We start from the raw sequence: 12,897 nt of genomic DNA on the forward strand, positions 1-12,897 counted from the left end.
TGGCCAAACATGAGGGGCTCAATAAATGCATCTCACTTGTATCTCCTGTTGTCCAAACAGATCAAGCCTTTTCTGGTCTGCTAACTTTTATCTGTGCAGTTATTTCTGCCTAGAATGGTTTCTTTTTTCTTCTCTGAACTCCTACTCATCCTTCAAAGCCCAACTCCAAAATCCCTTGCTCTGATCAGCTTTGCCTCTCGTTCCCAAGCAGAGATCTAGCTCCCCAAATTGGGTTCCCGCCTATCCTGGCTGGGTCTCTTCCTCTGCCTCACCCCTGGCTCCATGGGCTGGGAGGGTCTGGGCTGATTCTGTCCTTTTCAACAGTCAGGGGCTTTCTGGGGACTGAAGCCAGGCTGAGGGCTCTCAGCACAGAGGCATGTTTGCTACATAGTCAGAGGGAACCTCCATGTGACAGCAATTCACCCATAGTGGGTGGAAGTCTGAGGCGATGGCTGCATGCATGTGTGTGACATGAGTGTGGGGCCTGTGCACGCATGCACTTCTGTCCACCTGGGCCTGTTCTACATTCCACATGTGCAGGCATGGAGGTCAGGCAGGCCTATCTCGAGGGGGTGTGTTTGTTTTTTGAGGGGTGTGACTGTGAGGCCCTGTGTGTGAAAGGGATTTCTGTGATGGAGAATCTGTATTTGCTTCTGACCAGGGAGTAGGGGTTGGGATGGCCTCTACCTGTCCACCTACCTATTCGTGAATTCTCCAAGCCACCCTTCCACGCATTACCACCTATGCACTCACCTGGCCATCCATCCTCCCACCTAAGCACTGTATACCCACCCACCAGCCACCACCCACAAACTCACCCACCTAATTCATGTTCTCATGGTTCATCACCCTTTAATCAGGCTTCACCCACACATCCATCCACCCACACATCCATCCACCCACCCAAACACCTACCAACTCCCACCATTCATCCATCCACTCATCCACCCATCCATCCATTTATCCATCCCTTCATCCATCCACCCAACCACCCATCCATCCATCCGCCCAAGCATCCATCCATCCATCCATCCATCCATCTGCCCACCCAATCACCCACCCATCCACTCATCCACTCATCCATCCACTTATCCATCCCTCCATCCATCCACCCAACCACCAATCCATTCATCCACCCACCCACCCACCAGTCCATCCATTCATCCATCCATCCATGCATCCATCCATCCATGCATCCATCCATCCATCCATCCATCCATCCACTTATCCATCCCTCCATCCATTTGCCCAGTCACCCACCCATTCATCCATCCACCCAATCATCAATCCACCCATCCATCCATCTACCAAATCGCCAATCCATCTATTCGCCCCCCATCCATCCACCCACCCATCCATTCATTTACCCCTCCACCAGTACCCATTCACTCCCTACCTACCCTTTTTTCTTCTATCTCTGACTGGAGGATTCAATCACACCCAAAGCAGGGGGTAATAAGACACCCAACAGAGGAGTTCACAGGCTGCTTGGGAGAAGACGATCCGTGGGCTTGGGGGAGGGAGAAACACCTGCTAAATTTAGGGAGCTGCTTGCTGGAAGAGGTGATGGTAAATAAGAAGGGCCTGATGGCCGGGTGGGATGTTGAGCACCCGCCTTGGAGGAAGCTAGGCAGGGCACAGGCCGGCAAGTGGGAAGTGCGTGGGTGAACGAATGCATGTGTGTGTCAGGGTACCTGGGTAGCTCCGCAGCCTGGCTGGGACCCAGCACGGCTTCTTTCTCCCACATACAAGGGCTCAGGGGCCTGGGGCCATAAGGGGATCCTCCATCCTGGGCCTCTCCCACCTCCTTCCTCCCCTACCTCCTGCAGCTCCAGTGCCCCGAGCTCCCGGCCACAGTGCCCACTGCCGGCTCCGGTTACCCACTCCCAGCTGGGCCACGAGCAGCTCCAGCCGCTCCACTCTGACACCTGATCGGCTCTGAGCGGGCGGCCGCCCCAGGGGGCCGGGGATGAGCCGAGGGAGGAGACAGGCTGGCAGCGGACTGCCTGTTGGCCAACTGGCTCTGGCGGGAAGACACCCACGATCTTCCCTATCATCACTGGACTGATTTCAGTTTCTGGAAGGAGCCATGCTCTTCCTCTCTTCTCAGCCTTTGCACTTGCTCTTCCCCCCACCAGGAACATTCTTTCTGTACTTCATGTCACCCCCAACCAGCTCTACCTGACTCATGCACTCTTTATTTATTTATTTATTTATTTTGAGACGGAGTTTCGCGCTTGTTGCCCAGGCTGGAGTGCGATGGCACGATCTCCGGCTCACTGCAACCTCCGCCGCCTGGGTTCAAGCAATTCTCCTGCCTCAGCCTCCTCAGCAGCTGGGATTACAGGCCACCACACCCAGCTAATTTTGTATTTTTAGTAGAGACGAGTTTTCTCCGTGTTGGTCAGAGTGGTCTCGAACTCCCAATCTCAGGTGATCCGCCTGCCTCAGCCTCCCAAAGTGCTGGGATTACGGGCGTGAGCCACCGCGCCTGGCTCATGTACTCTTTAGATTTTTGCTGCAACATCCTCTCCTCCAGGAAGCCCTCCCGGATGCCCCAAGCCTAGGCCAGGTGCCTCCTGTGAGCCCCCTCACTGCCCTGTGCCCTCTGCTTCACCCATTGCACCCCAACCACACCATGTCACCATTACCTGGTCACATGTTTGTGTCCACCCCCAGCCACCAGGACATAGATGGTACCACCTTTGTTCTCCAGTGTGCCCAGTACAAAGTAGGTACTCAACACATGATTCTTAAATGAGTCCTCCAGGCCACCAGCCCCATTGACCTTGAGCAGGACCTGTCCTGCAGAATGGAGAACCTCCAGTTGGATGATACTCAGATAACTTGGCCGGACGCGGTGGCTCACGTCTGTAATCCCAGCACTTTGGGAGGCCGAGGCCGGCAGATCACCTGATGTCAGGAGTTCGGGACCAGCCTGACCAACATGGAGAAACCCCGTCTCTACTAAAAAATACAAAAATTTGCTGGGTGTGGTAGTGGACGCCTGTAATCCCAGCTACTAGGGAGGCTGAGGCAGGAGAATCGCTTGAACCCAAGAGGTGGAGGTTGCAGTGAACCGAGATTGCGCCACTGCACTCCGGCCTGGGCAACAGAGCGAGGCTCCGTCACACACACACACACACACACACAAGAGATATTCAGATAACTCTGAGTGGCATTCAAAACCCTTGGACTGGGGTCTCTGCTGTCCGGCTCTGTCCCTATGGAATTTACTAACCCGTAAAAGGGGTTGTGGGGCCATGGATAGCCTGTGTCCCTCATTTTAGAGGTGACTGGAGAACTCTCACGTAGGCGGCCGCCCCAATTTCCCGCCCAGGTCATCGGGCAGCCCCTTCCCAAGCCCCGCAAACACCCGCACGCAAAGAGGCAGGCTTCCTTCTGACAGCAGTTAACATGTCGCCTGCGGCGTCAGCACAAGGCGCATGCGCCTTGCCGTGGGAGGCCGGGTGCGCCTGACGGGAACGCGGTTCCTCCTTCTTCCCCGCCCCGCCCCGCCCCGCTTCCGGCGGAAGCGGCCTCAACAAGGGAAACTTTATTGTTCCCGTTGGGGAGTCGAGGATGTCGGTGAATTACGCGGCGGGGCTGTCGCCGTACGCGGACAAGGGCAAGTGCGGCCTCCCCGAGGTGAGCGCGTCCGAGGGTCCCGAGCATCGCGCCCCAGGGCCGGGGGCCGGGAGCGGCCGGACGGCAGGGAGGCATTGTGGGAATATCAGGAGGCACTGAAGCTAGACAATGGGAGGGACTTCCCAGTGAGGAAGGGGCGGGAAGTGACGCCCCTGCGCGCCCGGGGATGCGAACACGCCCAACTCTGTGGCCACCCTGTCGGGGCTGATCGGGGAGAGAGGGGATGTAGTTCCAGGAGGAGGGGACGACAGGCGCAAAGGCAGGGAGGTGGGAATAAACACACCTGGAGAACGATCAGGCCTGGGAGGTTTCCAGAGCCGGGCCCGGACGGGGCTCAAATGCCAGGCTGGGGAGTTGGCATTTTATCCTGAGGGTGATGGGGAAGGGTTTTGCCCTGGCGAGGGGCCTGGACAGAATGTGCCAGAAAGATCCCTCCAGCCACTTAGAGGGGAAGTGGAGGGATTGGCTGCCTCCTCCGCGTACTGTGGGACTTTGGGGAAGTCACTTCCCTTCTGGGTCTCCATCTCCAAACTTTCTGCAAACGAGGTGAAGATGGCCCCATTCCATAAGGCTGGCCCATGCATTCTGGCTCACGCATTTAATGAGCGCCCATGGTGTGCACCCGTCCAGAAGCCCCACTCTTCACTGCTGCTCTGGGTCACTTTATTTTATTATCATTATTATTATTTTTGAGACGGAGTTTCTCTGTCGCCCAGGCTGGAGTGCAGTGGCGCGATCTTGGCTCACTGCAACCTCCGCCTCCTAGGTTCAAGCGATTCTCCTGCCTCAGCCTCCTGAGTAGAGTAGATGAGATTACAGGTGCCTGCCACCACGCCTGGCTAATTTTTGTATTTTTAGTAGAGGCGGGGTTTCACCATGTTGGCCAGTCTGGTCTCGAACTCTTAACCTCAAGTGATCCACCCACCTTGGCTTCCCAAAGTGCTGGGATTATAGGCGTGATCCACCACACCCAGCCTGTTAGTCACTTTATTCCACCAACATTTATGGAGCACTTACTGTGGGTCAGGCACTTTCTAGGTACTAAGGCCACAGCCAGGAGCAACACAGATTAAAAGCCCCTCTTTCTAGAAAGGGAGACTGACTAGGGGTTGCATGGAAACCAGGTGGCCAAGGGAGGCGTCACTGTCACTAAGGTGACATCTGAGCCACAAGTTACAGGAGGTGAGGGAGGGAGCCATGTAGGTGTCTGCGGGAAGGGCATTAAAGGGTGTGGCCCTGAGGCGGGACTGTGCCTGGTGTGTTGGAGGAACAGGGAGGAGACCTGTGTGGCTGGAGCAGAGTGAGGCGGGGAGAGGGGGGAGAAGAGGGCAGGGAGGGGGCAGGGGAGGTAGTGCAGGGCCTGGTGGGCTAGGGCTTGGACAAGGCAGATGGGAGCCATGGAAGGTTGTAGGCAGAGGAGGGGCATGAGGACAAGCTGCCTTTTCCAATCCATTTTCCTCCCTTAGGCAAGACAGGGACAGCTCAGTCTGTGGCTCGTGTGTGGCCTTGCCACTTGGGGGAACTGTTTTGACCCCTCCATCTGCTCTCTCCCCCCACAGATCTTCGACCCTCCGGAGGAGCTGGAGCGGAAGGTGTGGGAACTGGCGAGGCTGGTCTGGCAGTCTTCCAATGTGGTGTTCCACACGGGTGCCGGCATCAGCACTGCCTCTGGCATCCCCGACTTCAGGTGTGTGAGTGTGCAGGGGAAGTCGAGGCAAGGCCCACCAGGCTGCCAGGGGCTTCCCTGCGAGCCACACATATCTGGGAATTAGAACCCATCCATCTGCTTTCCTCCTGGATGTGTCCTGGGTACTCCCTTTAAGATGTGTCCCTTGGCTGGGCATGGTGCATCACAAGGTCAGGAATTCCAGACCAGCCTGGCCAATATGGTGAATCCCCGTCTCTACTAAAAATACAAAAAGTAGCCAGTTGTGGTGGCACACATCTGTAGTCCCAGCTACTCGGGAGGCTGAGGCAGGAGAATCGCTTGAACCTGGGAGGTGGAGGCAGTGAGCCGAGATCGCACCACTGCACTCCAGCCTGGGCGACAGAGTGAGGCTCCGTCTAAAAACAAACAAAAAAACAAAACAAAAAATGTGTCCCTTGTCACAGCCAGCATTCCACTCACCCCATTGGCCAGAACACAGTCACCTGATCACACCTGGCTGCAAGGGATGCTGGGAAATATAGTCTTTCATATTTGCAAGTGTAGCCAGGTGTGGTGGCGGGCACCTGTAATCCCAGCTAGTTGGGAGGCCGAGGTGGGAGAATCGCTTGAACCCGGGAGGCAGAGGTTGCAGTTAGCCAAGATCGTGCCATTGTACTCCAGCCTGGGCAACAGAGCCAGACTCCATCTCAAAAAAACAAAAAAGCTAAGGCGTGAATTTCTCCTCCTTCTTTTCCGTAACCTGCTGTGGCTCCCCATTGCCAAGCAGTGTAGAGTTCTGAATACCTTGTGCTGGAAGCTGAAGCCCTTCCTGCCCCAGCCCTGAATCACCTCTCCAACTTCAGCCCCTCCTGCTCCTGCTGCAGCCCCCAAAACACTTGCATTTTCTCCTAAACTCATGGGCTCTTCCCAGCACCCAGGCCTTTGTTTACCCCTTCTGTCTGATCTTCTCTCTCACCCTTCAAGAAACTGCTTAGCCTCCTCCAGGAAGCCCTTCCACGTGCCCCAGGGCCCCCACCTCCACTGGGCTTCCCCAGGCCCAGGTACCTCTTCTGGTCCAGGCTTGACTCTTGGGGCCAGAGGATCTGTGTCCACCTGTCTCCCCCAAGATCAAGGGCTTCTGGAGGGCAGGGCTTGGGTCCATGTGATCATTGTCCGGGGTTAATTGCAGCAGCAGTGTTGGTTGAATAGAATGTCATTTTTGCCTTCGTGTGAATTCATCTCTCTCTCTCTGCCTCTCCCTCTCTCTGTCTCTCTCCAATTCTGTCTCTGACTTGCTTTCTTTGTCTTTAACTCTTTATCTCTCTGTCTGTGTCTTGTTCTATCCCCCTCTCCCTGTTCTTCCAACTCATCCTCTATTTCTGTTTCTGATTCCCTCTCTCTGTCTCCCTGTCTCTCTCTTGTCTCCTGATTTTCTCTCTCTCCAACTTTCTCTCTATACCTCTCTGATTCTTCCTCTGTCTCCTTTTCTGTTCCCCTTTCCCCGTCCATCTCTCCCGGCCTGCCACCTTCAGGGGTCCCCACGGAGTCTGGACCATGGAGGAGCAAGGTCTGGCCCCCAAGTTCGACACCACCTTTGAGAGCGCGCGGCCCACGCAGACCCACATGGCGCTGGTGCAGCTGGAGCGCGTGGGCCTCCTCCGCTTCCTGGTCAGCCAGAACGTGGACGGGCTCCATGTGCGCTCAGGCTTCCCCAGGTAACACCCTGGCCCCGCCCCCAGGAAAGCACTTGGGGCCCCACAAACTGTGTTTGCGTTTTTAGGGGGAGAGTCCCCTTTTCCTGGTTCTATAAGATTCTAGCCCTGAGTTCTCTGGATCTTTCTTGGCCCAGCGTGTGGAAATTTCTGAGTCCCATGGCTCAGAGCCGTCCCCGCCGGGGCCAGAGGCAGAATTTCCCTCGGGATGGAGCTAAGGGGAGGAGAGCTGTCAGGGTCTAGAAGTTGCAGCTTTTGTTGTTGTTGTTGTGGTTGTTGTTTTTGAGACCGAGTTTCGCTCTTGTTGCCCAGGCTGGAGTGCAATGGTGTGATCTCGGCTCAGCCTCCCGGGTTCAAGCGATTCTCCTGCCTCAGCCTCCCGAGTAGCTGGGATTACAGGCATGCGTCATCACGCCCAGCTAATTTTGTATTTTTAGTAGAGATGGGGTTTCTCCATGTTGGCCAGGCTGGTCTTGAACTCCTGACCTCAGGTGATCTGCCCGCCTCAGCCTCCCGAAGTGCTGGGGTTACAGATGCGAGCCACCGCGCCCGGCCTGTTGTGTTTTTAATATCCATCTTTATTAATCTGACACTAAACGTGTCTGACACTGAAGTGAACCTGTGCTCTGCGGCAGGCTGATTTCCTAATAGAAGTGTGGCCCTCCCCTGCCCCTCTTTGCCAGGTCTCGCCCCTGGGGCAACCAATGACAGCCAGGTCAGTTGTTGAGATGAGGAGCTCAGCAGCCAGGGGTGAGGGGTGAGGGGTGAGGAAGAGATTTTTCTCCGCTTATAAAAGCAAAGGAGGGGCTGGGCATGGTGGCTCACATCTGTAATCCCAGCACTTTGGGAGGCCGAGGCGGGCAGATCACGAGGTCAAGAGTTCAAGACCAGCCTGGCCAACATGGTGAAACCTCATCTCTACTAAGAATACAAAAATTAGCTGGGTGTGGTGGCGCATGCCTGTAATCCCAGCTACTCGGGAGGCTGAGTCAGGAGAATCGCTTGAACCCGGGAGGCAGAGGTTGCAGTGAGCCGAGATGGCGCCACTGCACTCCCCAGCTTGGGCGACAGAGCGAGACTCTGTCTCGGAAAAAAAAAAAAAAAAAAAGCAAAGGAGGGCCAGGTGTGGTGACTTATGCCTGGAATCTCAGCACTATGGGAGGCCAAGGCGGGCGGATCATGAGGTCAGGAGATCGAGACCATCCTGGCCACATGGTGAAACCCCGCCTCTACTAAAAATAGAAAAATTAGGCTGGGCACGGTGGCTCACGCCTGTAATCCCAGCACTTTGGGAGGCCGAGGCGGGCGGATCACAAGGTAAGGAGATTGAGACCATCCTGGCTAACACGGTGAAACCCCGTCTCTACTAAAAATACAAAAAATTAGCTGGGCGTGGTAGCACACGCCTGTAGTCCCAGCTGCTCAGGAGGCTGAGGCAGGAGAATCACTTGAACCCCGGAGGCGGAGCTTGCAGCGAGCCAAGATTGTGCCATTGAGGTTTCGGTGAGCTGAGATTGCACCATTGCACTCCAACCTGGGCAACAAGAGCAAAACTCTGTCTCAAAATCAATAAATAACTAAAACAAAGCTGGGATTGGATCTCGTACTTCAGGGCCACTCATTGTCTCGGTTTCTTCCATGATAAACTGGGAATTCGAATTCCTGTGCTTCTGACCCGGTGACATCAAGAGGTTCCCACATGCTCTCGGAGGGGGACGGGCATTTTGTGAGCGGAAAGGGCTTCCCATTATCTAAGGTGGGTTCAGCCTCAGGGGTCAATGATTCCTTGGGCTCAGAGACATTGGGCCACTTGCCCAGAGATGCACAGCAGATGAATGGTGGAGCCAGGAGCTAGAAGAGCCAGAAAGAAGGAGTTGATCAATGTTTTGGGAGAGGAGTCCGGGAAGCCTTCCTGGAGGAGAGGGGCTTAGCACCAGCCCCAAAGCCTGGGCATCCAGGGAGCCCTTCCCACCATCAAGCCTCTTCCTTCTCCTCCCACAGGGACAAACTGGCAGAGCTTCACGGGAACATGTTCGTGGAAGAATGTGCCAAGTGTAAGACGTGAGTGCCACCTGGGTGCAGGGGCGGGGGCTCTGCCAGGCTGCCCCCATGCAGGTGCACGGTGTGAGCCATGCAGCCGCCATCCCTCCCTCAGGGCGGGCTCTGCCAGAGGGGGTTGGGGGTCGAATCTGATGTCCCAGAGACCCAGAGGGTGTGGGGGGACTGGGGTGTGGCCCTCCTGGGGGGATCTGAGGGTCAAGCCTCCCTCCTGGGGGGATCTGAGGGGCATGTCTCCCTCTTGGAGGGATATGAGGAGTATGTCTCCCTTCTGGAGGGATTTGGGTGGGCCATGCCTCCCTCCTGGGGGGGGTACATCCGTGTCCTGGCACTGCTGTAGCAACCTGCCGCAGATGAGCAGCTTAGAACAATAGAAATTTGTGATCTCACAGTTCTGGGGACCAGAAGTCCAAAATCCAGGTGTCTGCAGGGCCATGCCCCTCTGCAACCTGTAGGGGAGGATTTTTCCTGCCTTCTCCTGGCTGCTGGTGGCAGCCAGCCACCCTTGGTGGTCCTGTGCCTTCAGCCACAAGGGCCTTCTTATCTCTGTGTTTCTCCTTTTTTTTGAGACAGAGTCTCGCTCTGTCGCCCAGGCTGGAGTGCAGTGGGGCAATCTCAGCTCACTGCAACCTCCGCCTCCCGGGTTCAGGCAATTCTTCTGCCTCAGCCTCCCGAGTAGCTGGGACTACAGGCGCCCGCCACCACACCCGGCTAATTTTTATATTTTTAGTAGAGACGGGGTTTCACTATATTGGCCAGGCTGGTGTCGAACTCCTGACCTCGTGATCGCCCGCCTCAGCCTCCCAGAGTGCTGGGATGACAGACGTGAGCCACCGTGCCGGGCACAGTATAACGATTAAAGTCAGGAAAAGTAAAGTGGACATCGCCTTCTCTAATCCCAAATCCAGACTCGGCCTGTCGCCCACATGCTCCAATTGTTCCTGTTTCTCCTGGTCCAGGATCCCATGCAGGGTCTCGTCTCTTGAGCCCCTTCGTCTGCGACAGTTTCCTGCTTTGTTTTCTGTGCTCCGGGCACTGAGCAGCATCCCAGCCTGTTATTCATGGAAGGCTCCTCGTTCCATGTCACTGGGTGCTAGTTCTGGTCACCTGTCCACCCCCCACCTCCCTGGGAGAACGTCGCCTTAGAAACAGTTCGAGAGTCACCCATGGGGGCTGACCTTGCCCCACCCTCCCCCTTCCTCCCTGACACAGGCAATACGTCCGGGACACAGTCGTGGGCACCATGGGCCTGAAGGCCACGGGCCGGCTCTGCACCGTGGCTAAGGCAAGGGGGCTGCGGGCCTGCAGGTGAGCCACCCCCACCCATGCCCTGGGCTCCAGGGGAGACTGTGAGGCCCCTTCGGACTCTCCTCAGCTTCCTCATTGCAGGGGAGAGCTGAGGGACACCATCCTAGACTGGGAGGACTCCCTGCCCGACCGGGAACTGGCACTCGCCGATGAGGCCAGCAGGTCTGACCCCCCACCCAGGGAGTCCATGGTGAGGCGGGGCGGGATGATGGCAGAAACACAGCCAGCTCCAGCATGGGATAAAGGGCTCCGGCTCAGAGGCAGTCAGGGGAGGCTTCCTGGAGGAGGTGGGCCAGGCCAGGGGCTGCACACACACACACACACACACACACACACACCACACTCACACTCACACTCGTCACCTCATGGCTCTGGGTGGGTGCTGCACAAGGAAACCAAGGCATCAGCCAGGTGTCTCCTCTATCCAGTGCTGCCCAGCCGGGAGGTGACTGAGCCAGGGTCCCACCCTAGGCGTCCAAGCTCTTACCACACTGTGATACTCCCCAGAAGTGTCTAAGGGCCCGCCCAGATCATTGACCCTGCCAACGGACAGCAGAGGAGGGCGGGGTGGGATCCCCAAGGCTGACTTGGGAGTGGGGCTGGCCTTGACTGCCCCGGTGAGCACAAATGGCCTAGGTGTGAACCGGCCCCCAGGGCTGGCTCTGGATGTTGGCAGGAGCGGGGCATCACGCTCAGCCCACGCTCCCCGGCCCCAGGAACGCCGACCTGTCCATCACGCTGGGCACGTCGCTGCAGATCCGACCCAGCGGGAACCTGCCGCTGGCTACCAAGCGCCGGGGAGGCCGCCTGGTCATCGTCAACCTGCAGCGCACCAAGCACGTAGGTGTCTGAACCCCCCCCTGCCCAGGGCCACCATTCACCCTCTGCCCCCCACGCCTGACCTGTCCCGCCCCCCCGGCAGGACCGCCATGCTGACCTCCGCATCCATGGCTACGTTGACGAGGTCATGACCCGGCTCATGAAGCACCTGGGGCTGGAGATCCCCGCCTGGGACGGCCCCCGTGTGCTGGAGAGGGCGCTGCCACCCCTGCCCCGCCCACCCACCCCCAAGCTGGAGCCCAAGGAGGAATCACCCACCCGGATCAACGGCTCTATCCCCGCCGGCCCCAAGCAGGAGCCCTGCGCCCAGCACAACGGTTCAGAACCCGCCAGCCCCAAACAGGAGCGGCCCACCAGCCCTGCCCCCGACAGACCCCCCAAAAGGGTGAAGGCCGAGGCAGTCCCCAGCTGACCAGGGTGCTTGGGGAGGGCGGGGCTTTTTGTAGAAACTGTGGATTCTTTTTCTCTTGTGGTCTCACTTTGTTACTTGTTTCTGTCCCCGGGAGCCTCAGGGCTCTGAGAGCTGTGCTCCAGGCCAGGGGTTGCACCTGCCCTCCGTGGTCCCTCCTGGGCTCCAGGGGCCTCTGGTGCGGTTCCGGGAAGAAGCCACACCCCAGAGCTGACAGCTGAGCCCCTGCCACACCCCAGCCTCTGACTTGCTGTGTTGTCCAGAGGTGAGGCTGGGCCCTCCCGGTCTCCAGCTTAAACAGGAGTGAACTCCCTCTGTCCCCAGGGCCTCCCCTCTGGGCCCCCCACACCCCACCCTACCCCTCCTCCATGGGCCCTGCAGAAGAGGAGACCCACCTTGAAGTGGGGGATCAGTAGAGGCTTGCACTGCCTTTGGGGCTGGAGGGAGACGTGGGTCCACCAGGCTTCTGGGAAAGCCCTCAATGCAATAAAAACAATTTCCTTCTTGCATCTCAGTGTGTTTATTTTATTTTATTGAGCCAGAGTCTCACTCTGTCACCAAGGCTGGAATGCAGTGGCGTGATCGCAGCTCACTGCAGCCTCAGCCTCCTAGGTTCAAGCGATTCTCCTGCCTCAGCCTCCCGAGTAGCTGGGATTATAGGTGTGTGCCACCACACCCAGCTAATTGTTTGCATTTTTCGTAGAGACAGGGGTCTCACTATGTGACCCAGGCTGGTCTCAAACTCCTGGGCTTAAGCAGTCAGGCCACCTCGGCCTCCCGAAGTGCTGGACTTACGGGCATGAGCCACTGTGCCCAGTGAGTGTTTAAATTCCCAATTTGTGGCAGGTACTCTCCCCCCTGGGTCAGGAGGTCGTGGTCCCCTCCTCCCTGGACCACCTGCCTGGGCTCCCTTGCAATCCCTGCCCCTCAAGCCTGGGGGCTGAGGAACAAGCGCTCGCCTCTCCCCTGACCCCACCTCTGGAGGGATCAGGCCAGTTTTCTGATGATGAAGCCAATAAGGCAGCTGGCATTTTCTGAGCACTCAGTTTGTAGTTATACACTTATGCACATGCTTTTTGTTGTTAACATTTGCCCCCAGGCTATGAGCCCCCACCTGTGCTTTGGGCGCGATTTTGCGTTGGCGCCCGGGCAGGTGCGCACAGCCCGCAGTGGGGGCGACCCCACAGAAGAGCGCAGGAGCAGCCGGGTTCCACCCTCTCCAGCTGTGACCTTGGGCAGTCCCTCCACTTCGGACGCCTCGGTGTCCTCATCCG

General features: G+C 57.4%; 2 protein-coding genes across 5 annotated transcripts in view; one reads left to right on the forward strand and one right to left on the reverse strand.

Annotated features, from left to right (window-relative positions):
- The window catches only part of ANKRD24 (ankyrin repeat domain 24), a 42,171-nt gene extending 38,818 nt beyond the window's left edge, over positions 1-3,353 (reverse strand). The window contains exons 1-2 of one of the 2 annotated variants that reach the window (XM_030796680.1): positions 1,821-1,920; positions 1,401-1,484 (exon numbers count right to left, since the gene is read on the reverse strand). Coding sequence is in view for 1 of the 2 variants with exons in the window: in XM_030796677.1 (XP_030652537.1) it covers positions 3,242-3,265 (24 nt within the window). In the remaining variant the exon portion in view is untranslated. Of the gene's footprint in view, positions 1-1,400; positions 1,485-1,820; positions 1,921-3,241 lie in introns of those variants that run through there. The other variant, XM_030796677.1, reaches the window with a different exon arrangement.
- Positions 3,354-3,523: 170 nt separating this feature from the next.
- On the forward strand, positions 3,524-12,132 carry SIRT6 (sirtuin 6). Of its 3 annotated transcripts, none has more exons than XM_030796688.1 (8): positions 3,524-3,648; positions 5,208-5,335; positions 6,829-7,011; positions 9,010-9,069; positions 10,279-10,374; positions 10,456-10,536; positions 11,091-11,214; positions 11,297-12,132. In XM_030796688.1, the coding sequence occupies exons 1-8, from the start codon at positions 3,583-3,585 to the stop codon at positions 11,624-11,626; spliced, it is 1,068 nt and encodes a 355-aa protein (XP_030652548.1). In that variant the 5' UTR covers positions 3,524-3,582; the 3' UTR covers positions 11,627-12,132. The 3 variants fall into 3 exon arrangements, with proteins under 3 accessions (XP_030652548.1, XP_030652550.1, XP_030652549.1); XM_030796690.1 differs by having other exon boundaries at positions 3,535-3,648; positions 11,131-11,214; XM_030796689.1 differs by lacking the exon at positions 5,208-5,335 and having other exon boundaries at positions 3,557-3,648.
- Positions 12,133-12,897: the final 765 nt, after the last annotated feature.

Source organism: Nomascus leucogenys, chromosome 17 (assembly GCF_006542625.1).
Source record: "Nomascus leucogenys isolate Asia chromosome 17, Asia_NLE_v1, whole genome shotgun sequence".
NCBI lineage: Eukaryota > Metazoa > Chordata > Mammalia > Primates > Hylobatidae > Nomascus > Nomascus leucogenys.